Source organism: Sinohyriopsis cumingii, chromosome 2 (genome assembly GCF_028554795.1).
Source record: "Sinohyriopsis cumingii isolate HCF-2022 chromosome 2, ASM2855479v2, whole genome shotgun sequence".
Classification (NCBI taxonomy): domain Eukaryota; kingdom Metazoa; phylum Mollusca; class Bivalvia; order Unionida; family Unionidae; genus Sinohyriopsis; species Sinohyriopsis cumingii.
Genome location: NC_142962.1, coordinates 135,170,349 through 135,195,673, shown reverse-complemented (window position 1 = coordinate 135,195,673; position 25,325 = coordinate 135,170,349). Strand labels below are relative to the sequence as shown.

Genomic DNA, 25,325 nt, shown 5'->3' with positions numbered 1-25,325 from the left:
TGCTGCGGAAATAAAAACAAGTAAAAATCCCAGAAATGTATATACTTCTGTTCTCTTTCAAATCAACTAATATAAGTTTAGAAATTATACTTTGCATTTATTGAATGACATTCACAATCAAAGAGGAAGCAATGAAACATATTGAAGGAGAAATTAATATAATTTAGTGTGATCTAACTGTGTGTATACATTTAGAGCACATAAAGGTGTGCATATTGTTATCATGGTAGCTTCTCATTGGATGGTTATAACCTATCGTTGCTTTCGGACAAAAACAGTTCTTACATCTGGAATCTACCCCACACAGCTTAGAAATTGCATATTCACTAGCCCAGAAATGGGTAAAGCATGTACAGGGAGAACAACATAAAAGTTGATCTTGACGGTGCTTTGAAAATCAACAAAACGTACTAGCCTTGTAAAAAGGAAGTAAAATCATCCAAAATTACTAGTCCAGTCACAATTACTCAGCTATTAGATTTAATATTTTGAAAGGGCCCGCACCCATTTTGTGATGTGCTATTTTCGGTTGTTTTTACAGTTGTGCAATACGTGCTGACAATTCTCTCTACTAGTACAAACTATAATGGACAGCATAAATTGCTTTTTCGTGACATTTGCTTTGAAATATTACTCAGATAAATGCAACACATTTATTTTCGTTTCCGATAATGTGGCCTTACCATTATTGTATTAGAATGTTAGCATGCTATTATTCAAGCAATTATAGAGTGTCAGTAATTTAAACCCTTGGTGTAAGTTCATATTGTGCTGGATTTCAAAATGATATGTCAAATATTTTGCCTTAACATATAATAACTTTTTTGTATATATAACGGAGAACCACAAAACTGTAAATGGACGTCTCCACATCATAAAATCAGATCATGTAGACTACACGAAAAAAAGGTAAATGTAAAGTCCTCAGTTAGAAAAACCTAACAATATATGGTGTAAAATACAAAATAAGGGCCAGTAGCTTCTCGTGGGTCGGTGGTTCTTTCTGAGGTTTTCCCGGTTTCTTCCTCCACCATTAATACTGGCAGCCATGTATAGCCTATTGTGTGCTGAAAAATGGCGTTAAACCCCAAAACAATAACAATAACAACAATAACAAAATAAGGTTGATATGTGAACGCAGGAATCAACCGAGGAAGCTTGTCTTGTTGGAACTTGTGCACAGACATTGATTTTATACATAACAAAACAAAAGTTATAGATGATAATAAAATTCATAACTAATGGAGCACAAAGTCCGATCGCGGATCATGCATACATGCATACATACATACATACATACATACATACATTTTAGTGTTGCGCTTTTTAACTATCTTTCAGAAGCTATTATTTCGTGGTCTAGAGCCGGTGATAAAAGAAAACTCGACACCAGTACATTCCATGAGTAAAATAATATGCGTTTTCCGGTGGGAATAGGCATAACAGCAGCAAAGAAAGGTCATGGCCCTGACCTTTAGGCAGGATCAGCACCCAGTAAAAAATCTGTTTCAAGATAAACACATTATCTAGTAACCCTGGCTAAGCAAAACAAATGGATACCAATTATACGGGTGTAATTCTATCCATTATATTGTGTGCATTCTAATGAGGCCATTTTAGATTGTTTTGTTGAAAAGTCACATAAAAGAAAACCAAAGATCTAAAATGTCAGGCTTTGTGGAAAATACATTCCTTATTAAAACGAGCACATGCTATATATCCCATCAAAGAAAGGACCCAGATAAGCATTCCGTCTATCATTCCGTCAATAAGAACTGTTAAAATAAAACATAACTATTATACAAATAGAGCAAAATGGGCTGATGGGACATAAACGAACGACAATAATCCTCAATTGCCCTAAATCAGATTCTTTGCTGAATTATTTCGATATTAACGTCCAGGTATTATTATTTGGCAATGCATTAACTGCAAATGCAAGACGCTATTGAATTTCTGTTAAATACAATAAATATGCCTCCTCCATCACATAATCCAGATGCACATAAGATTTTACAGCAATATCTCTCAATAACAATTGATGCACATTTTGACTTTGTTGATAATGTGGACAGGGGAAATATGCTGGTTTCTGGGTTCTGGGCACCCCTATCTACATATAGATATTTTCTTTCCATCACACACCTCCAAACGCACGCTTTTGCCACAGCCTACCCGCATTTTGTAGCATGTTACACATATGACGGTAATGCAATTGTGGCGTTGATGATGGTGGTATCGGTGGGGGACTAGATATGGAACATTTGTGATTGTTATTCTTTTGCTTTGTTATGTATTCTTTATGTCTAGATATTTATGATAGTGGTTGGGGCTACATATGGAGCATTTTCCCGTTCTTTTGTTTTGTCATGGATTCTTTACATCCTAAACTTGGATATCGGATAACATGTCCCTTCTGGACACCTTTAAAAACTGAATGTAATCCATCGTTACCTAGATGGGATACACTGTACACACGTTAGAATGAGTGAAATAATGATCTGTTAGTCTGACGCCTTGGGGCTTGTCGGGGTAGTTAGGTACCTCAACTGACCTAATTGACAAGGTATTCCATTATAAGTCGATATTTAGCATCAGATATTATCGACACTAGCATTTACACCCGAAAGGTTATCCTCTTCTGTGTACTTAGCCTGATCCATGTAATGGTGAGGCTCAAACATTTGATACATGTACTTGTCATAGTGGTGATCTTTCCTTTTAAGATAGTCAGGGTATATTCTTATGTACGCAATGACATAGCAAACGCCCATACAAATCGCTCATCTCCGAAAATGGTAGACCCACACGTCAAGTGTGGGCCATAAATTTCCCATCACACAGCTTGTTTTATTGGGAGGCGGCCCTATAAGTATGGTGGAGGAGAGGGGCAGAATTTATTACTACGCTGTTAATGAACATGAGATTCAATTTATTTAGATGACATGGTTTGATGCTGATTAGGTGAAAGATTAGCCCAGTATATAAAATGTCACCATGAGATGGTAAAGGCAATGCCAGGCATATAATATCAACTGGATGATACAGGTAACACCATGAGCAAAAAGCAAGCGTGATACCCTTGTAACATTAGAGTCTAACATAATAAGAAAGCCAGATGACAAATCGCAATATCAACCTTCTCATGTCCCACTGAAACACGTTAATTATTTTTGCTTCTATTAGAAATCTACATACTTGAAGGGTGAAACTGCAAAACTGTACACGTATTCTGGCGACAAGTTCATGTATATTATCCAGGTATTTAAAATTCTGCATAGTCACATGCCGTGATATTGACCAATGTTGTAAGACAAATCACATTACCTGACGAAAACGAGAACATGAAACCAAGGCATTATGCATGCATTCTGGAAATATTAATGCAGTTCCATTCTCCCGTTAGCATTCCTGTGTGGTGATTCGACACAAACCTAACCTAAATATAATAATAATATTTTTTCTAAAACATTGAAAGTTAAGATGTGCTCACAAGATGTTTGCCGACTAGGGATAAAATTTCTTCACTTTCATCAATCATGATATAATCTAAATATACATAAGACTGAACATCGAATTCCAGCATCAACTATTTATAAAGTATAGTGGTGCAATATAATTCATTAACAACAGAAAACTGAAGTAGCGTGGGGAACAACTGGCTATTACTATGCATTGTACATATTGACACCTGGGTCATGCAATGACCTCAGGAGTAAGTGTGTTACAGTTTAGCCAACCGAGCCTTTTCTTGAGTGCAATACCTTCTCATATACCCCAAAAACACGTCAGATCGTTTTATATCTGCTCAAAATATAACTCTCTCGATAAAATAAATTGTGCAAAAGTGTGCATGTATTCTGGTAAGAGTAGACACTACTAAACAAGATAAAGAAACTGTTATGTATATGTGGTGTAAGGGATAGTATATTTTGTGAGATTTCATCTCTTTCTCTTAGATTCTAAAGAAACATAAGACGATTAGTATAGTGTGTTCATAGGGTGTGTGGGATGGTATATGTGGTTTAATGGATAGTATTTTTTTTGTTGTGGTGTTAGGGATAGTCTATTTTGTGAGACTGCCTCTGTTTCTCTTACACTGTTAGCGAACACAGGACGTTTTTGTTGTATAATGTGTGTGTGTGTGTGTGTGTGTGTGTGTGTGTGTGTGTGTGTGTCTATGTTTTGTTTGTTCCTATAAACCCTCGTCCCTAGAAACCCAGCCATGTTACCCGTTGGGTTTCTAGGGACAAAGGTTTCTAGGGACACCTATGTTCTATTTCCTTTTATCTTTATAAAATTGCTTTCACCTATCTACCTTCAGAAACGCGTATTCAGGTCATCTACTTGCAACACTGTTACTAGGTTTCAGCTCGATTGAGGTCATCCACTTGCAACGCTATTACTCAGTAGCTGCCCGATTGGGGTCAGCCACTTGTAACATTGTTGCCATTCCCCCCCCCCCAGTGATCAGAACCGTAACGTCACCCATGTTCAATTCCCCTTGTCCCTATATTGCCACAACATATTAAATACCCCTTGTCCCTAGACAGGCCCACAATGTTAAATTATCATTGTTCCTATTTTGCCCACCCACCCCATACTACTTAGGTCAGTGGCCTGTTATGCAATGGCTTACTGACAATCATCTCTCTAGACCGAGTATGCATGGGTATGGAAAAAAACATTTGGTCAGCATTACACATATCAAAGTTACTATATTGGTCCGTGGCCTGCTATGCAAGGACCAACAACACACGGGAAGCTATTAGCAATCTTTCTCATATTTTCACACTGGACGAGCCGGACCCCAACCCACGCAATACACGTGTGTCTGTGAGTGAGATGGATTAGAGAGCGGGTCGTTAAAAGTGTTTCCAACTTTCTTCTTCTTGACAGGAATGATTTAACACCTCTCTAATATATGAGAAATATAAACAGAGCGGCTTTCCTTTCACTGTCGAAAAACTCATCTGAAGTTTCATTTTTCTGGTATAACGAACGGGTCCCTGTGTATCATACTATAAAAGAGACAATGTAAGTAACTTCCAAAAACTCTTTTATAGTAAGATAGACAGGGTCGTATGTCAGATCGGGTCATCTGCTTATTCTGAGGAACGTTTGTCTCTGGGTATGATTATTTCCCTTCAGGTTATTGCTTATTTTACACTAAGCTTGCGTTAGACACATGTAATAACTTGCAGTGCCAACGTGAATTGTGAATTTGTATTAATGTTAAATTCACGTACGCGCGCGCACGCGTGTGTGTTTGTAGCCTAACTACCTTATTTACAAGCGAAATGTCAGGGTTGCAAACCATATAAATTGTGTTCGATAGCTTGCACAGTCAACGTGAATATTGGGTTTGTATTAAATAATGGCCCACGTGTGTGTGTTTTGTTAAAACGTAACTACCGTATTTCTACGTGTATTACACATACGGTAGTATGATTACATATTTGCAGATGTGACTTCACAAGATCGGCCGGCAGATCAACGTCATTTGTCTCACTTAATATTTCAAGCGAAAGTGTACTTGTACATCTGTCGATGGGTTGTGAACCCACGGATTTGTATCTAAGTTGTTTACAGTTGGATAGAAATAATACACTGATAAAGACAGTAGGTCATCGGAAATATGTAAAGTAACAGATAAATAATATTAAGATGCATACTCTTTCATTAAGAATCAATTCACTATTGTGTGACAAAATCTTATTATACATCTGAATGCCACTTCAAAAATGCTCAAGTTTAGCCTAAACTTAAAATTTTCATTAATTGGGACTCAGCAAGGGCTAGTCTGGCTATTTCGTATCTTTGATATAACAAGCGATGGGGAGAAACAAATAAAAAAAAAAATATAATTGCCATTTATATAAAGAAAATTTTTATTTGGCCTGCTAATGTGTGGTTGGAGTGCGGATAAGGTAGAAGCAATGCTTTTGATTTGAGCAGACCATTTCGGCAGAATTTATTTATTCAAATCTTCTGTGCATAAAATAATAACCAAATTATGTATCATGCAAAACCTTGGTACGGTGAAAATATTACGCCCAATTTGACACTAAAATTGTATAATAAAAAGTATTGTTAAAATGGTTATTCACAAATATGAGCTATTATTATCTTGGCACATCTTTTCTTAAAGGTCCAAACCCGATATTTCATCTCCGTAGTTTCCTTTTCTATACCCTTTTTTAAAGCAATACAAAGTTTGTGCTATTTTTGGTTCAACTCACGTAAAGCACCGATGTAGTTTTAGAGTAACAGGTGTTTTTCATCTCTTTTCTTTAACTCTGAGCTGACTGATGGTGCCTACGTCAGATATGCATGTGGTTCCTATGCCTGTGGCTCCAAGAAGCCGCAACATGCGCATCAGCCACACCCAGGTAAACCTCTTCGACTGTTGGGCTAAACCAGGTGAAGGTAGCCAACGGGTTTTAAGCCGCCCGTGAGTCAGTGCTTGCCTACCTAAGCATGTGAAGACTGGATTCTGCAGACTGCGCGGAAGAAACCAATAGCTAGTTAAACGGTCCGAAAGGCGATTCTCAGCAACGCGCTATGGAGCACAAAGAGCAGGACGAGGCATGTAGGTAGTAATGGTCATCAACTGTATCCGACTCCATCTCCAGCCGTCTTAACCTTTTCTTGCCACTGGATCCAGATGGTTTTGGACAAGAGAGTGAGGTCGACGATGCGCATCTCTTCCTCACTTTAAATCAAGTCAACGTGCACGATACTACTCGGTCATTGTTCTCCCCAAAGTCCTATGGTGACAGAGGAGCGGCGAAGCGGCAGGTGTTGGTACACTGGCAGCCGTAGCCGCAAATCTGCGCACATGCGGCTCAGGCCATATGTTCGTTCTACACTGACACGGAGTAGCAGTGGAGTCTGGCAACCCCCCTGAGCGGCTGATCAGCCCTTTGTAGGATTCGTACTGCCCATCTCCATGACATGATGAAGGGGCTAGAAAAGGTGCCCTAAAATTGCCTGCTCCATCCTTCTCTAGCCAGCTGACCTAGGCTGAAGGGGACCCGACATCAACGGTGGAAACAGTACAAAGAAAAAGATGAAATTCGTTCCATCTCACCCTTGGCGCATGGAACGTGCGCATACTTAGAGATAGAAGTGATGCTGACAGACCTCGGAGGAGAACTGTCCTGACTGGCAGGGAGCTAGCCAGATACAATATCGATATTGCAGCCTTGAGTGAAACCCGCCTTACAGAAGAGGGATAATTTTGTGAAAGGGGTGCTGGCTACACCTTCTATTGGTGCGGAACAAAGGAAGTGAAGAGCCACGTGAGGTTTGAGTAGGTTTTTTTTTGCAGTGAAGACATATTTGTTAACAAGCTAGCTGAGCTTCAAAAAAGGTGTGAATGACAGGCTTATGACCATGAAACTCCCACTGTGCCTACACTCCAACCATGGCCAATCCAGATGAAACAAAGAACATAAGTTATGAAGAACTCCACTCTATCATAACCTATGTTCCCATATCTGACATGCTTATCATCCTTGTTGATTTCAATGCAAGAGTCGGCTCTCTGACAACATCTCCTGGGAGGGGGTCATTGGAAAGTATGGCATCAGCCGCTGAAACAGCAATGGTCTCCTATTGCTTCAGACCTGCGCAGTGTATGAACTGCTCATCAACAACACAGTATTCCGCCTCCCTGCTCGCAACAGGACGACATGGATGCATCGCCGATCTAAGCACTGTGATCTCATTGATCCGATAAATCCCCAATAGCAAGAACAATAACCGGAGAGATTTTATACGAATCAAAGTATAAATCAAAAGGAACTTCGTTTGAAATTATTGATCATAATGCGCATGCGTGGACTAATGCAGTAACAATATTTCCACGAAATCGAACTGTTAAATTTTATCAAGGAGATATATTTGATTTTATTAACGAAATAAGTAGGAATGATCCTTGTCAGTATGGTTATTTCAAAGTTCAGATAATGGAAATTATGATCAGTTTGTACGGCCTAATGGAGATATTTATCGTACAGAATATCTCCACGATGAAATGAAACATCTTGCGTTGAAATAAACCCATGACGATACTGAGCAATTACTGAGTAATTGTTTTACCGTTCCGTCAGTTGCTGCTCATTCTGCTAGAGAGAAAAATTCGTGGAAACCAACACGATTGGATTTTCTTGAAGAAATACAACGCAGTTGTTTCGAATACGGATACGGTGGATTATGGAATACTAAATACGATTATAGAGATGTTATTTCAGTTGATATAATTGCATGTTATCCGGAAGTTTTCTTGGATCTGGAGAGTGTTCTTAGTATTTTGAGCACACAAAATGACCAGAGTATCGATAAATGGACCATTACCGGATTTTGACTTGACTGGATTCGCTTGCATCGAGTCGTTTAAGTTTGGTTACCACAACAAAAGAAATATTCTGACGATGTAAATCCGGATATAACTGATTTTGAAAATAAAATAACAAAAGATCTTGGCAGAAAAATAATCGGCAAATTTACCCAAGAAGGATCATATGATCATAAACGACATTGCAAAAGAATAATTATAGATGATGCTGAATTCGATTTTGTAATTGCTGATACAACGAATAATATACGTTTATAAGTCGAGGAACAGTTTTCTTGCCAAATGGAACTAAATTAGGTACACTTGTGAATTATATTGATGGTGAGTCACCGCAATTTACTAATTTAAGATCTTCAATGCTCGCGTATGTTTCGATAAATCTATTATCAATGATAAATAGAGTTTCTGAGTTCTCTCTCAGAGTCACCACGGATTCATTTTATATCAATAAGAATACAGGATTGCTAGAACAACTACATATCATCATTTGTGCTTCATGGGGTGAATGGAGAACTAATCAAGAAAATATACTTATTTATTCTGAATCCGTCGACGCTGAACTTAAGGATATTTATTGCCCAAAAGAATCAAATATCAAAATTGTCATATGCACCAAATGTATTTGATGCAGTAGCTAGACATAAAACAGATTATCTCAGTGGACTTGGAGTTCTGGTAAAACAACTCGTGTGATCGAATTGTTTATGAATTTTGATATAATTATATTAACACCAATACACAGAAATAATAAACCGTGCATTTATCATAAATTCTTTTGATGGAAGGGCGATAAATGGACTCCTGAACGAGTGGGCGAAAAATATATTCCAAGGATTATTGTTTGGGATGAAACATGCACCGTTTCATTAGAAAAGTTAAAAATAGTTCTTGAAAGGTTACTGACAAAAAATACTGCGTAATAATGTGTGGCGATCATGGTCAACCACCACCTTTTGTCCGGTTGTCTCCACACGAATGGTTAAAGAATTTTGTGGATTATTATGAAGAAATAACTGATGATCATAAAGCACTTGATCCAGAATTAAGAGAGTTTAAGAAATTAATCAGACTACAATCAAATAAAATTCAATGTGAAATAATGTGTGAAATGATTTCAGAAACTCATATTAACAATTTTTAGAATTTATGGAGACCAAATGATTTGATAGTAGCAAGTAGAACGAGTTCGTGATACACTTCAACAGCAATTCTTTATGTTACATACAGAAAAGTTTTCAAATCTACCCGTACCACTGCGTTATCAAACGGTTGATATGCGACGACAGAATGTCGACGTTGATATACCAGGATCATCAGAAAAACAAAATCTTGTATTAAATGATATCGTCTTAGTTCCTGTCAGTGTTGCTGAGAGCGCGTTAACTATGAAGAAAAAAACTCCGTGTACGCTAGGATACGCAATGACAATTCATTCATCACAAGGATTAACCATTTCTGATACAAATGTTTGGATCGTCGATGGTCGTATCGAAAGGTTAAATTTACTTTATCTCGCAGTGTCTCGAGTGAGAAAAATATCTCAGCTGCAGAGAATTGTCATAGACTTTACAGAAAATGATGATCCAACTGCTTGCACTGACGATGATATAGTAAGAACGAAATTAGTTATAAACAGTGTGACAAAATAAACTGCGACTTTGATCTCGATGCTGAATTTATCAAGGCATTGAAACATCAGCAAAATGATATATGTACGAGCTGTGTAACACAGTAATGTTGTGGCAATATTCAAAAAATAATCCAAGATAATTTACCGTAGACATATTTAATAGTAATTTTGGTCACACGCGCGAAAGTATAATGCTGACCTGTCTTGAATGTAATCGTTGAGGTGCTAGAATACAAAAGTGAATGCGGTGATAATTATGCGTCTTCAGGAATTACTTGTAACTGCTCGCGTACAAATCCACGTTGAGGAGCAGTTGAATCTAATCTAGATTGCAGGTCTACCCGTGGATCTTACCACGCTAGAAATTTATGTGTTGTAATACTCCAAATAGGATCAGTCGCCCCTTTTTATAACCGCCTTCAGGTTCACCGGGTTCAAATAAATACCCGAAAGTAAGATAACCTAATATTGGTTGTTTTGAAAATTCACGTTGCTGTATTGGTATGTGTTTTTTTTAAAATCGCATTAATGGGTTTCATGTCTGTTGTTCGAGTAATTTCATTATTTAATACATTCATCACACTTGGTAATCTTCCAACCCATTCGCGAGATCTTATATCTTTCTGAAATATTTCCTTCGCATATTGATATCCAAATAACCGCTCGGCAAGTGTTCGATTAAATCGTTCAACAATTGCCTGATCACGACCAATTGGGGTATGTCCTCGTCTAATTTTGACATTATGTTTTTTCATCAGATATGATACCGCACCAACAAATTCCTTGCCAGGATCAACCTGTAATAGTTGTAGCAATCTTAAGGGTCCTCGTTGATAAATTCGTTCAAAAGCAGAAGAAACTTCAGTTGCTGTTTTAGTTGATAACGAATCTCCTTCCTTATATCTACTTGCAACGTCAAGGACAGTTAATGCGTATTTGTAAGTTAATTGACGTGTTCCAGTTTTAATAGTATCATGTGGTAAAAATAAAATATTTGCTTGATGTACTTCATTAGGAACGCTAACATCAAAATGTGCGTACTGAATTCGTTTAGGCGGAGGTAAGTAAACTTGACATATTGCCTATCGTGCTAACCATTTTGCAGCAACAGAACCTGTAACATTTACTGCATAAGCTAGTTTACTAATAGCTGCTCTACATTTCCTTTATCCCATTGGGCTATAATAAATCGATTCCATTATTTCAATAATCGGATGATTAATTACCGGCTCCGAATAATAATTTACCTTCATCGCAGATCTTGCCAACCAATTAGCTGAAGATTCTCTGAAAGATTTTTTTAATAGAATTTAATGCATGAGTTAATTTAACATCTGCTTTATGCCGTTGTTCTAAATCTTTACTTTTATAAGCTACATCATGAGCGTGACATGCTCGATCAATATAAATTATTGGATACTCTTCAGGTTTTGGTCGAACTCGCTCGTTAAGTCTAATATCTAGTCGGGTACCGGGACCGCAATAATTATATCCTGTGAATTGTTTTTCTCCTGAGTATTAAGCCCATGGAGCTCCTGGTAATTTACCTAATGAAGCAGCAACATCACCAACGATTAACATTACCTGTTAAGGGAGATAAATTTGTATTTACTTATACTACATCGCGTACATTTAGCTGTAAGTGCACATTTTCTTTTTTTATTATCGTTAATAGTCCACTCATATGTGAATATGTTCTACATCGAACACAATACAAATTCATAATATTTATTGTATCTGTATAATGGATGTGATTGATTTCTCAGCAACACGAAATCGCGAACCAGTTAAGCACCATCCATCATGACCAAATTATATCAGAGCAATTATCATAGGTCCATCTGTGTCTGGCAAAACTCAATTATTACTTAATTTAATAATGAGATGGTTATAGTGGGATAAACTATATTTCGTAGCACCGTCCGTTGATGCTCAGCGGTGTTATGATGTGCATACAAATTTTGATGAAAACGCGAAATTGTTAAATGAAGACGGTGATGATGTTATTAATTTTATTACTGATATTGATGAAGCACCATCTGTACATGAGTTAGAGGATTTTATGAATAATTTAGTGGTGTATGATGATGTTATGATTGACAAACAAACAAATACCGCTCGAATATTTTCTCGAGGTAGGCATAAAAAACATTGATGTAATTTATGTTACTCAAAGATATACACAAATTCGGAAAGTCATCAGAAATAATTGTAACGTATTAGTTGTTTTTAACGGTGTTGATAAACATACCTTAAGAAATATTCATCAAACTTGGTGCAGCGGAAACATGGATATCATTAAATTAATAAAAACTTTGGATAAAAGACTGCTAAATATAGCAGCAGAGGAGGTGAACGACCTTAATAAGACGTCCCGTTTTTCTTTGGATATATACGATGGATCGAAATTTATCTTCCACCACTTTGAAATGATGTTATAAATATACGAAGTATGTGTGAGCATTAATTTAAAAAAAAATATCACCTAAGTAGTCATGACTAACTTTTATATGTATAATCTAATACACGTGTGTGTGTGTGTATGTGTGTGTGTGTGTGTGAGCGAGAACGCCAACTTTTAGAAAGAGAATTTTTTAATTTTTTGTAGGTTCATGGGAATGTACATAGCAAGTAAATTAATTTTGTTTAATGATTGATTCATTTCTTTATCGATTAAATCATGATAATTGATATAGTTTTAATGACAAGAACAACCGTAACAAAATTGCTTTAAAAATAATATTGAAGTTCTGTAATACTTCATCAGTTCAATTTTCGAACCTAAACATATCTTATATCCCAATACCATTTTCAGAGTTTAAAAAGCGTACGTAGAACCGCCTATGCCATCTGTAAATTGTAACAGATAGCTGCTGCACCATTTGCAAATAGTTGAAAATTGCATTTTCTTGTACCTTCTACTTAATGCGGATACAGCGGTAAGCACGTATGGTATACGTTTTCTTTACAGGACTCACGGTACTAATTCCACTCCAATGGTAAACATATGGAAACACTATCATATTCAAAATTCAATAACTTAAAATGTATGGGTGCTGATAATGACACCTATAATTTTTCGTGCACATCTAACCTTGGTGCAAGCTTATGTGTGGAGAACACCATATGACCCGCGGCAATTTGTTTACATACATGTGCATGAAACACGTGTTATTGATTCTGCACCAAATGAATCAGGTGCTACTTTCAGTATTGAGTACTCCTGAGTCAAGCCTGTAAAAATGCTAAAATTGCATCAGTAGAAATTTGTCAATATTTTTTTTACATTACATATAGGATAAGCTCTCAAAAGATATTTTTCCTACAATTTTAATTTTCATTATTAACCAATTATGGACCACCAAACCTGTAAATACTCTATTATTTCTTCACCCATTTCTAGACTGGTTCACAGTTCTTCCGTATAATTAGTACCGTGTGTCCTACAGTAATGTGAATCAGGCATCTTATTTTCTTATACAAAAATGTTATTGTTTTTATTTTAATAAATATCATCGTTTAATTTCTCAACATGAAAACAAATGTCATCCACCCATTCCTAACTCGGTCCTATGAATAACGGAGAACTCGCCCCATGCCATGGAGAACTCGCCCTGGGAGAACTCATTCCAGGTGTCAGAGGAGAAGTCGCCCCGTGGTGGTCGGAGAAGTCGCCCCACTTCGCCTGAAGAAGTCGCCCAATGATGATGTATAGTAATTCTGAGATGTCGCAAAATGGTTAAGGCTTTATTTATTGTTGTTTTTCTTCAACTTAATAACTTATTAAATGTATAAAATTTGCAATTTTTCAACTTTTACATTTGATCAACTCCGCTTCTGTACTTAACGAAAAATAAGTGTTATCTGTCCCTTTTGCTCTGCTCTTCAAATCATTAGATGCATTTTATTTGGAAAAATAGAGGATGTAAACATCGTGTGATGCCAGCAGTTTTATATATGAAAGGGTTCCAACCTAATAACCCCTGAGATGACTTTATTTTATGAGTTTTGGGTAATATGTAGAACTGAGGTGTACATATGTTAAGAGGGAAAGTATAAATTCCTCATATACGGAATTATTTTTAGCGATCTCATTAATGCATGTTGAAATTTTTTAATTAATTTCTATTGATGGGTCTTTGATAATATGTTTGTAGTATTTTTAATCATTTAATTGACGTTCATCTTCTTTAACATAATCATCTTGATTCATAATAATAATAGTGTTTGACTTATCATCCTTTTTAATCACTATACTGTTGTCATTCTTTAGATTATATTAAGACTTAATTTCATCCTTAGAAATATTACTATGATATTGCTTTTTATGATTACCAGTTAATATCTCTTTTGTGATTGCATATATATACAAATCTAAATATGAATCATGTAATAGATGATTTAATTCTGTTATAAAAAGATTGTCTGGGTGACAAGTTTTGGGGTGACTTCTCCAACCACTCTGGGGCGAGTTCTCCAGATACGATGGATCGAGTTCTCCCAGGGCGAGTTCTCCATGGGGTGAGTTCTCCGCATACCGGTCCTATTACTGACATTACCTTTACACCATCTATCACTCACATACACACACACACACACACACACACACATGCACGCATGCGCGTGCACACACACACATTTTAGATTATGTACAATAATATAGTGGGAAAGTGATTATCATTTTCCTTGTGATATTAACACAATATCAGATCTTCATTTAAAAATTAAAAATGGGAAAGGTCAAATTTTAAAATTGCGTTCTAGCAAGACACTACTACAGCTAAGTTTGATTTGACACGTTGCTTACACCACAGGGGCTCATGTTGTTGTTTACAGTTGACCTTTCATACATGTACTATATAATAACTATTATATAGTACATGTATGACAGATCAATTGTAAATAACTATTATATAGTGCATGTATGACAGGTCAGTTGTAAACAACGATATGAGCCCCTGTGCGGATGGTAAGTAAAATCCCTCTTCTTTGCACTTGTACCATTAAATCCTTCAGAACACTCACATTTTCTATATTAATCCCTGTTCAAACAGAACACCTATATATCCATTGACAGTTCACCCTTTTTTCAAACTGTTGACACATGCGTAGAAGGCAGCATCAACCCATGGCAAGAGTTACACTTTTACTGTGTCTAGCGAGAACTATATCAGTAGGAATATATCAGCATTCATGTATAATAAAGCTGTTAAGTCTTGACTCTAGACTTTTGTCAATGCATCGTCTTAATTGTCAGACCACATATAAGCAGGGACTTCGGAGGGGAGGGATGCCACCCCCCCGAATTTGCATGTGCTGTAAAATTGCTGTAGCCTATATACAAAAATTAACAAACCCATCAAGTTCCCCCCCCAAAAAAATTAATTGAAATGACATCCCTGCATATAAGCTGTGTATCTTAGATGACCCAATAGCGTATGCAATAATGTGCATATTTCTTTTTAAATATCTGTTTTGAGAAATACATATACATGTATTGCCATTCCTTCCAGACATTATGGATGAAGAACTAAGACAGTTTCTTTGCAACAGGGGCATCAGTGAAGAAACTGTGAAGAAAATGGGAGAGGATAAGGTTTGTCATTTTATATATCCTATCATACATGATGGAGAAGAAAAATAATATGAAGAATTCATAGCAGCAACACATTTGAATCAGAGATTCTACAAATGTACCCTATTGTTATGCACAAAATTTTGCAGATTGTGTATATGTTTGTAGATGTCACAAAATACACACAGTTGTATTTGCAAGGTGCTATGTGTTCACATAGATTTTCACCAGGGTATGCAAATTTAGTGAGGTTGGTACAAATCATTTTCTTTATTTCCTTTATGCCACACTGATAACAGCAAGAGCATGTTAATTTTGTCATGTCCATTTGAATATCCGACTGTGCATCTGAATATCTGTCTACAGTTCTGTCTTTCATCCTGAGGAGTTTGTCAGTAAGATTGTCCAAAAACCAAAACATAGTTTGATAATTTGTATCCATATGTAGATGAGCTCTTTAGATTTTCAGGCTGTCACTCTTTGTTTTGTTCTGTCATCACTACTTGCAATGGTGGCATCTTCGTTTGTCCAGTCTGTTCGTGCTTTCATTTGTCTTCTGAAGAAGCTAAAATTTTAGCAAGGTTGTGTGAAAATCTTAGGCTATTTCAAATTAAATCCAGCTAGCATATTTAATGATGTGATAAGATGTTGGGACTGTTACCAGTATGTGAATTATTTTCTCTTCTCTTTTGCAAAACTTTCAACTTTTAAGGAATTACAATTTTTTGCATTGTCAAAAACTTCATGAGGAAGATTAAGCAAAGGTCAAGCAAAGCCATTTGCAATCGGCAAACTTATTTTGGTTTGGTTATTTGTAATTGACTTATATGTAGATGATCAGATTATTTTGTCGGCTATTACTGGATTTTGCAATGTATGTCCCAGTGTTTTTCAGAATATGTCATTAAATTAGACCTGTCTGTCCTTCCATCTTTGCATTGACCCATATTTTCATCTGTTCATCAGTCCCAGTTTCTAATTTAAATGCACTACTGGAAAAAATATGTATATATGTATTTAACAAAGATCATAATGATAACATTCAGCAAGCTCAGGGTTTGCCCACATGGATAAATGTTGGATTAGCATTCAGTTTAATACAGTATATTTAATATTTCATGGAGCTAAACTGAAGGAGACAGTAATATCAGAGACACATTTTTGGGCTAAAGATGAAAGTTTTATCAAGTGTCAGTGATCTTAAGTACTTAGAAAAAGACAGTAATAAACTTGCAGCTGATGGTGGTAGGTGTCTTTTTCACCTTTATTGTAATTCGATTATACTTCAAAATGTATCCTTTCTGTTTTTAATTGCTTGAGACAATTGACTTTCTTTCAAAAATCTTTTACAATGAAGAGTAAACGCTCTCTTATGTGCAGCAACGTCTTTTCTTTTTATGGATTGTCTTGGAACAATCCAAACATGCAGCACACTGAGAACATTTTCAGCTAATAAAGAGGTTAGATGTTAAGGTAACAGGTATGAAATGTTTACACATAAATATGCTGTTGTTGTCAACACAAAGTTGTCTGACTTGAAGCAAAAGTTTGCATGGAAGACAGAACAAGCACAAATAGGCCGTAGGTAAATACTGTGGAAAGGGCCTATATATACAAGTTGGTACAAGTGAGGTTATCTTCTGTTTCCACACGTTGGTTATACTAACTTGTGAGTTTCAGGAAGTGAAGCTAACTTGCATTTCCTCAGATTATATTTGTATTATAATTGTATTTATGAGTTTTGAGAAGTTATACTGTCTTGCATTTCCATACATAGGTTATTTTTAGACTTGTGATAAGTTATGTTATCTTGCATTTCCATTCATTGGTTACATTTATGAGATTTGAGGAGTGAGGTTGTATTATGTTTACATACCTAAGTTATATTTTGGGTTTTGAGAAGCTAGGTTAGTGTTAGACTTTACACTCCAAAGTATATATACAATGTACCAATATATTACAGAACAAAACCAATATAGAACAGTTTTAATGATTTTGGATTTTTTAAATTTATTTTCTTTATTGTGCATTCTTTTCAAAGGTTTGTAATTGGCTATATCTTCTGTTTCTGTTCAGCATTTATCATGTTTTGGGGCATAAATTTACCATGGGGACTAGGGATGAATGGGAATATGGACCTTACTGAGGTTCAGAGTCAAAATATCAAATTCAAATGGTTGATAAGTTTGGTCCCATATTATCAAAGCCAAACAGATCTATATGAAAATCAGAACAATATATTAAACAATTTAAGAAGCCCATATTCATCGAAAATGGTATTCATCTTCTACACACTTGCTACTTATTTTAAAGACATAGTTTGCAAACTCAGTTTTATTATGTCTTCCTCTTTCAATGTTTAAGCTGTGCATAGAACATTGAAAATAATGCAAGTATATCTTCTGAAAATGAAAGGGACTTTTGATTTGAAACAGTTTTGAATTTCCAGTAATGACTTGTCCTGTTTATAATATCTATCCATGCATAGCCATGCCATGAGAAAATAAGTCATTGTTAACCTTATTGACTCCTGTGATTTTGCTGACATCATTCAAATTCTTTAACATAATGTAACTTTGGAAAGGATATCTACTTGTATACATATTTATAATTTTAGTCCAGTACTTTACATATTTGAACATATAAAGTGTACTCAGTGGGTGTTGACTACATTCACCAACACTGACATTATTCACAGAGATATCTTTTACAAGATCTTTCAAACTCATATATACTGTTCATTTTTTTATACTACTTTAAGCTGGAAATATCTTAATGAAATGTGTTAGATGAATCCTTCAGTGGATAAATGTACAAATCTAATGTCTAGTCAGAAGATAAGTCCTTATTACAAGTGTTTCAAAGTTTTTGTGTTTTGGTTCTAAATTGAGAAATCAGCTGTTGTAAAGTATTGATATCAACACATAGACAAGTATATTTTACACTACTGTTATGATGCACACTGTGTTTATTAAAATTGATTTATTTTGTATTATGGGATGGAGGACTTCTTTCTTTTCTTGTTGAAGTAAATACAATATTCAAAGCACCATTTTACAAGTAATTTATACATGTGTAGTTATTGTTAAAATAGTCTGTATGTAAATGTTCCATTTTCTGGTGTGAATAAAATGATAACTTGGGTTCTTGGACTGGAACTTGTACACTTAAATTTGATTATGTTACATTATTTTAAATTCATAAATTTTAAAATATATTAAGGAATTATAGGGACTAACATGCAGTGTAATTTTAATCAGAAGTAATTATCACCCTTGTGAAATGTTAGTTCTTTAATGTAATCATGTTTAATTTCTTATCATTGCTATATGTCACTATGATGTATATTTAGTTTAAATTGTGTACTTGACCTTTGTCCTTGATTGAGGGTAGAGTAGGTTTTGCTCACCTGATTATCGTCTTATTTGTTTAAACGATTTTTACTTAAAACTGAATTTAAGGCCTAATCTTTTTTTACAAACTTAGAATATTCTGGAAGAGAACTTGTGAGCTTCATCCAGGTCATTTTATTGTGTCTTAGGTCAAGTGAAATTGTATAAGTTTGTGGTAAACTAAATTATTCATTCCTGTTTTAAGTTCCCATTGTGAAATCATTACATTTTGTGTTCAGTATAATTTGGAAGAATCATTTATTTAAATTATTCATTGGAATTACAATGTGTTCGATGACTATGGGCTAAAACACTATATTGTGATTATTGTAAATTCTGTTACAACTCTGGTCTTAATTTAAGAAACAGAAAAGAGTGAGAAAAAAAACATTTTTTGTGAAATTAAACAAATAATTTATTTCCATTAAATACAAAGTAAAAGTTTAAAAAGAACTTAGTTTTGTGAATTAATTCCCAAATAGTCCTGACATTTTTAACATAACTCCAAAAGTATTGAGTATTCCAAAAAAATTCCAGTGGTGTTCTGTATGAATTCATTTTTAAAGTGCTGATATGCCAGTATCGAATGTGCTGATGTGCCAACAGTTCTGATGTATCATAACAATATAATCAAAATTGTCCTTGAATGAATTGACAGTAATTCCAAAACAGTGATTTAGTCCAAAAATCAAAGCACGTTGTAATTTCAGTGAATAATTTAAATGAATAAATCCTCTCAAATTAAAAACTGAACACAACAATAAGACTGATTCCATTTTGGATGTTATGGTATGAATAAGTAATTTTGAAGAAAACAACATCATTAGCAAAAGCTATGACATGATAAACTTCACAACAAATTCATAAATGACTTGCTTCTAGAACATTCTTCATTTCTATTTAAACTATTTAAAAAGTAGACCTTAAACTCAATGTATGCAACAATGTTAACCTCCAATTAATAATGATCTTAATGTATAAATCTAAAATCATAGATAAATATTAGCTGTGTACTATGTGGTATCCAGAATATCAAGACACCAAAACTCAATCCCTGACCAAGGTCAATCACACAAATGATGTACATAGCATGTAATCTTGGAGAAATGTTAGCACACAATACAAATTAAATATACATAACAATTCATTGAAAGCCATTCTGGATTATATCATTAAGACTTAGTTCATAAACCTATTCAGCACTTTTGGTACATCAGCATATTCAGTATTGGATTTCATTCAGAACACTATATACTTTTGGACTTGTGTTAGAACGTTTAGAATTATTTGATATTTAATTCACAATACTATCAGTTCCTCTTGAATTTACACTTAGTAACTTATTGAAATAGATTTATCTGTTGGTAACTTAGAGAAATAAATTTATTTCTTGATTTTTATTTGTTGCTTCTTTCCACTAGTTTAAAACCATAGAGTTGTATCTTCACTTACAGAGCTTTTGTTTTTCAGCTTGACAGGTACGTTATTGAGGTTGCAGATGACACAACACTGACCAAATATCTGCCCCATATAGGTGACAGGGTTGCTGTTAAAGAATTTTGCAAATCTGTGACAGCATCCAAAGGAGACTTGTTTGCTAAAAAAACAAGAAAAAACCAAATACTCAACTCCTTGAGGAAAAAACTGCTATTCAGGAGAGCAATCCATACTTCAGAAGGGTCAGATTCAGATGGGGAAAGTTCATTAATCACTAAAGTCAGGAGAGGTATTTTAACTGGTAATAAAAATGCACAAAAAGGAAGCAGGAAGATAGAAATAGGATGGTTGCATTTTGATACCAGTACCCAGATGTACCGACAGGTACGAAAGAAACGTGGGGGAAGTACCCGTAGAGTAGATATATGTAAAGAGTCCACTATTAAAGAAGTTGAAGAGGTGGCAAAGTCCTTATTTTTCCCTAACGGAACTTCCCCCAATGGATTGATAGAGGACTTTGATTTTGAAATCAGAGATTTTTCTGAGGAAAAGACAGAATGCAAAGAAACTGTCGGCGAGATGTATGACAGGACAGGGATGAATATACTTAGGTTTTATCTTGCATCAAAGCAAAAGAATCCTCCACCACAATATAAAAGCATCAACGGGATGAGGCAAATACCTACTCTGGCTGAACCTGTAGATAAACCACACACAGAGTTTGACAAAACACAAGGACTCAGAATGCAAGAAAAGAATGAGACTGAACCCTTGACAAATATTCAAGATGATCATTTTGGCCATTCTATATCTTGTTTTCTAGATGATTCAGAAACTGAGATTTTCTTTAAGAATACCAGTTCACCAAATGTTGCTCGTGATATCGATGATACTCTGCCATATATTCCTCCACTCATTCCTGCTGAACCCTTACAAATAGACATTCACAGAGGTGCCTTTGCATTTCAAGAACTGTGTAATTACTTTAAAGATCCCAGTATTTTAAATAGACATCTTATCATCACCCGCATTTTGGCAAATGGAGAGAAAGAAAGAGCAGAAGATACAGGGGGTGTTTTGAGGGATTTGTTTACTGAATTTTGGACAGAGTTTTATTGTAAGTGCACCGTTGGCAGAGATGTGAAGGTTCCAAGTCTGCGGCATGATTTTGGAATGGAAGAATGGAAGGCAATTGGGCGTTTGCTTGCATATGGATGGCAAAATGTTGGATACTGGCCAATAAAACTTGCAAAGACATTCATGAAGCACTGTCTCTTTCTGGATACTGATATTACCAATAATGAGCTTTTAGAGGATTTTTATCAGTTTATCTCACTGCCAGATAGAGATGTTTTCGAAAAGGGATTTGCTGACTTCTCTTCAGTTGGTCTTGAAGACTTGTTGGATGCTCTGGATGCCCATGAATGCCGGACTAAGGTCAGTGGGGAAAATTTTAAGGCTGTCCTTTTGGGAATAGCACATAAGGAGATGATTCAAATGTCTATGTATGTATGTGACTGCTGGCGAGACATCCTGAAGGGACTCTGCATCAGCACTGATAATCTCATTGATGTATACTTGACCCTGATTCCGAGTAACAGAAAAGTTGTACAGATGCTTCAGATTCCAGAATCTCTGAATGCCCAAACAAATGAAGTTTCAAAATATCTGAAGAGATATGTCAGAGAACTTGATTTGAAAGCTTTGTGTCTTTTCCTTCGCTTCTGCACAGGGTCTGACCTCATTACAGTGCCCAGAATAGCTGTAGAATTTGTCAATATGGCTGGCTTATCAAGAAGGCCAATAGGGCATACTTGCGGTTGTGTCCTTCAAATTGGTGATTATTATGATACTTTTATGGAATTTAGATCTGAATTTGACAGTGTCCTAGAAAGCAACATCTGGATCATGGACATAATTTAAGTTTTGTCACAATCAATGATCAGAATATTCCGTTTGTCATTCTGACTAGTCTTATCACACTAGGAGTGGGTTTCATTTGTCATTCTGACCAGTCTTATCACACTAGGAGTGGGTTTCATTTGTCATTCTGACTAGTCTTATCACACTAGAAGTGGGTTTCATTTGTCATTCTGACCAGTCTTATCACACTAGGAGTGGGTTTCATTTGTCATTCTGACCAGTCTTATCACACTAGGAGTGGGTTTCATAGCCTTTGCCCCCATCGGGTGGTGTTATGGAAGCTACTTTCTACACTCATGTATAATAATAGATGGACATTGTTTGTAAAGATTTTGCATGCAGTTCTGACAACATTTTTCAATATTGTTTATGGAGTCATGTAACTTGAAGAGTGTAAGAGTGGATCCATCTTGACAAGCACTACACACACCTTTTAAAATTAGGACACTGTGTGTCACACATAACATTTCACAGATTTTGGTCAAAGGTATTGTTGGAAGTTTATTTCTAAAGTTCGCTAATGTTAGAATCATGCGACAGTATGATAGTATGCATTTCTGATAATACCAAACCCAAACTACTAAAGGAGGCCAATGTGTCCTTTATTTCACATGTTACTTGCATCGTTTAAGAATTTTGCATTTAAAGTCAACTCGTGACCACATAGCTTTTTATCTTATGTATTCATACTGTCACTCCTTTAAAAATGAAACATTTTGAGATGATGCATCTTGATGAGTATTACACAATCATAACATAAGGTAGGTCACTGCAATCCATATTGAATGCTTCACAGACTTTGGTTCAGTTTTCCCATTTAACTGGTTTAAATTGAAGTTTTTATGTCAAGCTCATTATCGTGTTGGGTTGGGTTTTTTTCTCATGCTACATACATAGTGTTCTATCCAAATTCAATACATTTGATGACTGGATGCATCTTGTTAAATAAATAATACATACTTGTTGCAAACAGGTCTTCTGTAACAAATATTTCATGCTTTAGTGATTGTTTTGCAATTTTGTGTTTCAAGTTCATTTTGTGTTTCTAGTTCATTCTGTGTTTCTAGTTCATTTTGTGAAATTTGGTGCTTCAAGTTCATTTATTGGATGCTGTTTATGATAAGATCATGAAACATTATAATTGCATGCTTCTCTGTTAGAAGTTCACCTTTATTATCAAAAATCACTGTGACCTTCATTTTATGCTTCAGTGATGTGTTAAATATTTATATCTTGGTTATGAATACATGAGCTTTCTCTATGCTATGTACGTCTTAGCCTGCACAGAGGGCCCTTTCTGATCATCTCTTTAAATTAGTGATAAATATGTTTATTCATTGGTAAACTATCCACATGCCTGATTACAATTCATGTATTATGATGGGTTAGGCCCAACAGGTTAACTGTGTATTGCTTATGAATATAACAATTAGATTATTAGACTGCATGCAGGTAGCATGATTTCTATGTAAGGTCTCAACAGTAGTGGGTTTTTCAAGGTAATTGCAGATGCATGAATGATGTTTGTACTTTTAGCAGTAACCCAGAGCATCTGACTTTCACCCAGTAAAGTCTGGACTCTATGGGTGGGTAGTAAACAGTAATTGAAAAAACAGGCAAACAAAAGCAGTGGCATTACTCTCAGGTTGTTATCTACTCATTATAGTACCTGTATTTTCATTTACACATTTTTTTTACTTTTTTTATTTTATTTTTTTAATTTTTGGGGGTTCTTGTATGCCCAGTAGTTATGTAGGTAGATCTGTGGTTTATGGGCATATCAGCACAATACTAAAGAGATAAACAATAGAAAAGTAATCAACATTTTATTATCATGATTACTCTAGTTTGAATTAATTTTCCACCAGATAGTTAATGTTCATAGTGGAGATTATTAAACCTTGGTAGAGGCAATTGATGATCGAACTCAGGTTGATCCATTGCAATGATATCAGTACAGGTACTGTTGAAAACTGGGTGATATCTTGTTGGTTCATGAGCAATGAAAATTCTCCTTCCTTTTGGATTGCTATCTGTGATTATTCATAGGAACAGCCAACTTCACATTTAGGATGTTGTCAGGAAAGGAAAAGAAAATACTTGACCAAAATTTGAAACATAAATTGGATTAAATATGGGACACCTGGAAGGACTCTAGTTTGCCTGGATTCCAGAGATGATCATTCTTATAGTGTTTTAAATTGACCCATACTTCAATACTTTCATTACCATATTACCATTGCATTAATGTTATTATTACCATTCAGCATGCACCAGACTCTTACAGTTTTCACTGCTAGAAATATCAAGACAGATATTATGTGTTTTAGTTGTTGGTATTGAATACTGTCAGTTGTTCAATTCAAGTGATTATTTTGCCAATTCTTTTATTAAATCATCAGTGTCAACAAAGTATTGTGGTGACAGTAAGCTGAAAAGAGAGCTAATTCTTTATTTTGTTTAATATTTATTTTCATCTCAGTTCTTTATATCCCTCAAGCCTCTTGTCTACACCAAACTTGTCATGGACATTATGACATTTATGTGCAAGAGCATGAAGAAATACATTGGCAGTGCATTTGTATCACTCACACATGTACTGTTGAGAACTAGTTTAAGAAATGGTTCTACAATAATCATGCATTCTGCCAGTGATCTAGAACATAAGATTTTGGTTGAAAGTTTAAAAGTTTTGATAACATGTAGTTGTGATAGTTGTTGCAATGATGATGCACTGAGAATATTTCTTTGAGAGGACGAATAAGGGAATAAAAGATATTTAAATCATATTGTCATTTTGTTTTAATTCTTATCCATGGACATACATTGGGTACATGTTTTTTTTTGTTCAAAGTGTGCTTAAATGGTGGTTGTAACTGTAACGTCGCCTTCTTAGTAAGAGGGGAGGTTAATTGGATTTGGCTGGCGTTATCTAGAGAATGACGTCCCTCGATGTTATAGCCCGTTGGGAGTGAAAAAAGAATAGATTTTCAATAGTGAACTGAG

General features: G+C 35.3%; 1 protein-coding gene across 3 annotated transcripts; it reads left to right on the top strand.

The window, feature by feature from the left end:
- Positions 1-12,806: 12,806 nt before the first annotated feature.
- On the top strand, positions 12,807-25,106 carry LOC149805891 (uncharacterized). Of its 3 annotated transcripts, XM_089950646.1 has the most exons (4): positions 12,957-13,730; positions 14,413-14,513; positions 15,506-15,588; positions 20,430-25,106. In XM_089950646.1, the coding sequence occupies exons 3-4, from the start codon at positions 15,511-15,513 to the stop codon at positions 22,317-22,319; spliced, it is 1,968 nt and encodes a 655-aa protein (XP_089806772.1). In that variant the 5' UTR covers positions 12,957-13,730; positions 14,413-14,513; positions 15,506-15,510; the 3' UTR covers positions 22,320-25,106. The 3 variants fall into 3 exon arrangements, with proteins under 3 accessions (XP_089806773.1, XP_089806772.1, XP_089806771.1); XM_089950647.1 differs by lacking the exons at positions 12,957-13,730; positions 14,413-14,513 and adding an exon at positions 12,807-12,931; XM_089950645.1 differs by having other exon boundaries at positions 12,957-14,513.
- The last annotated feature ends 219 nt before the right edge of the window (positions 25,107-25,325 follow it).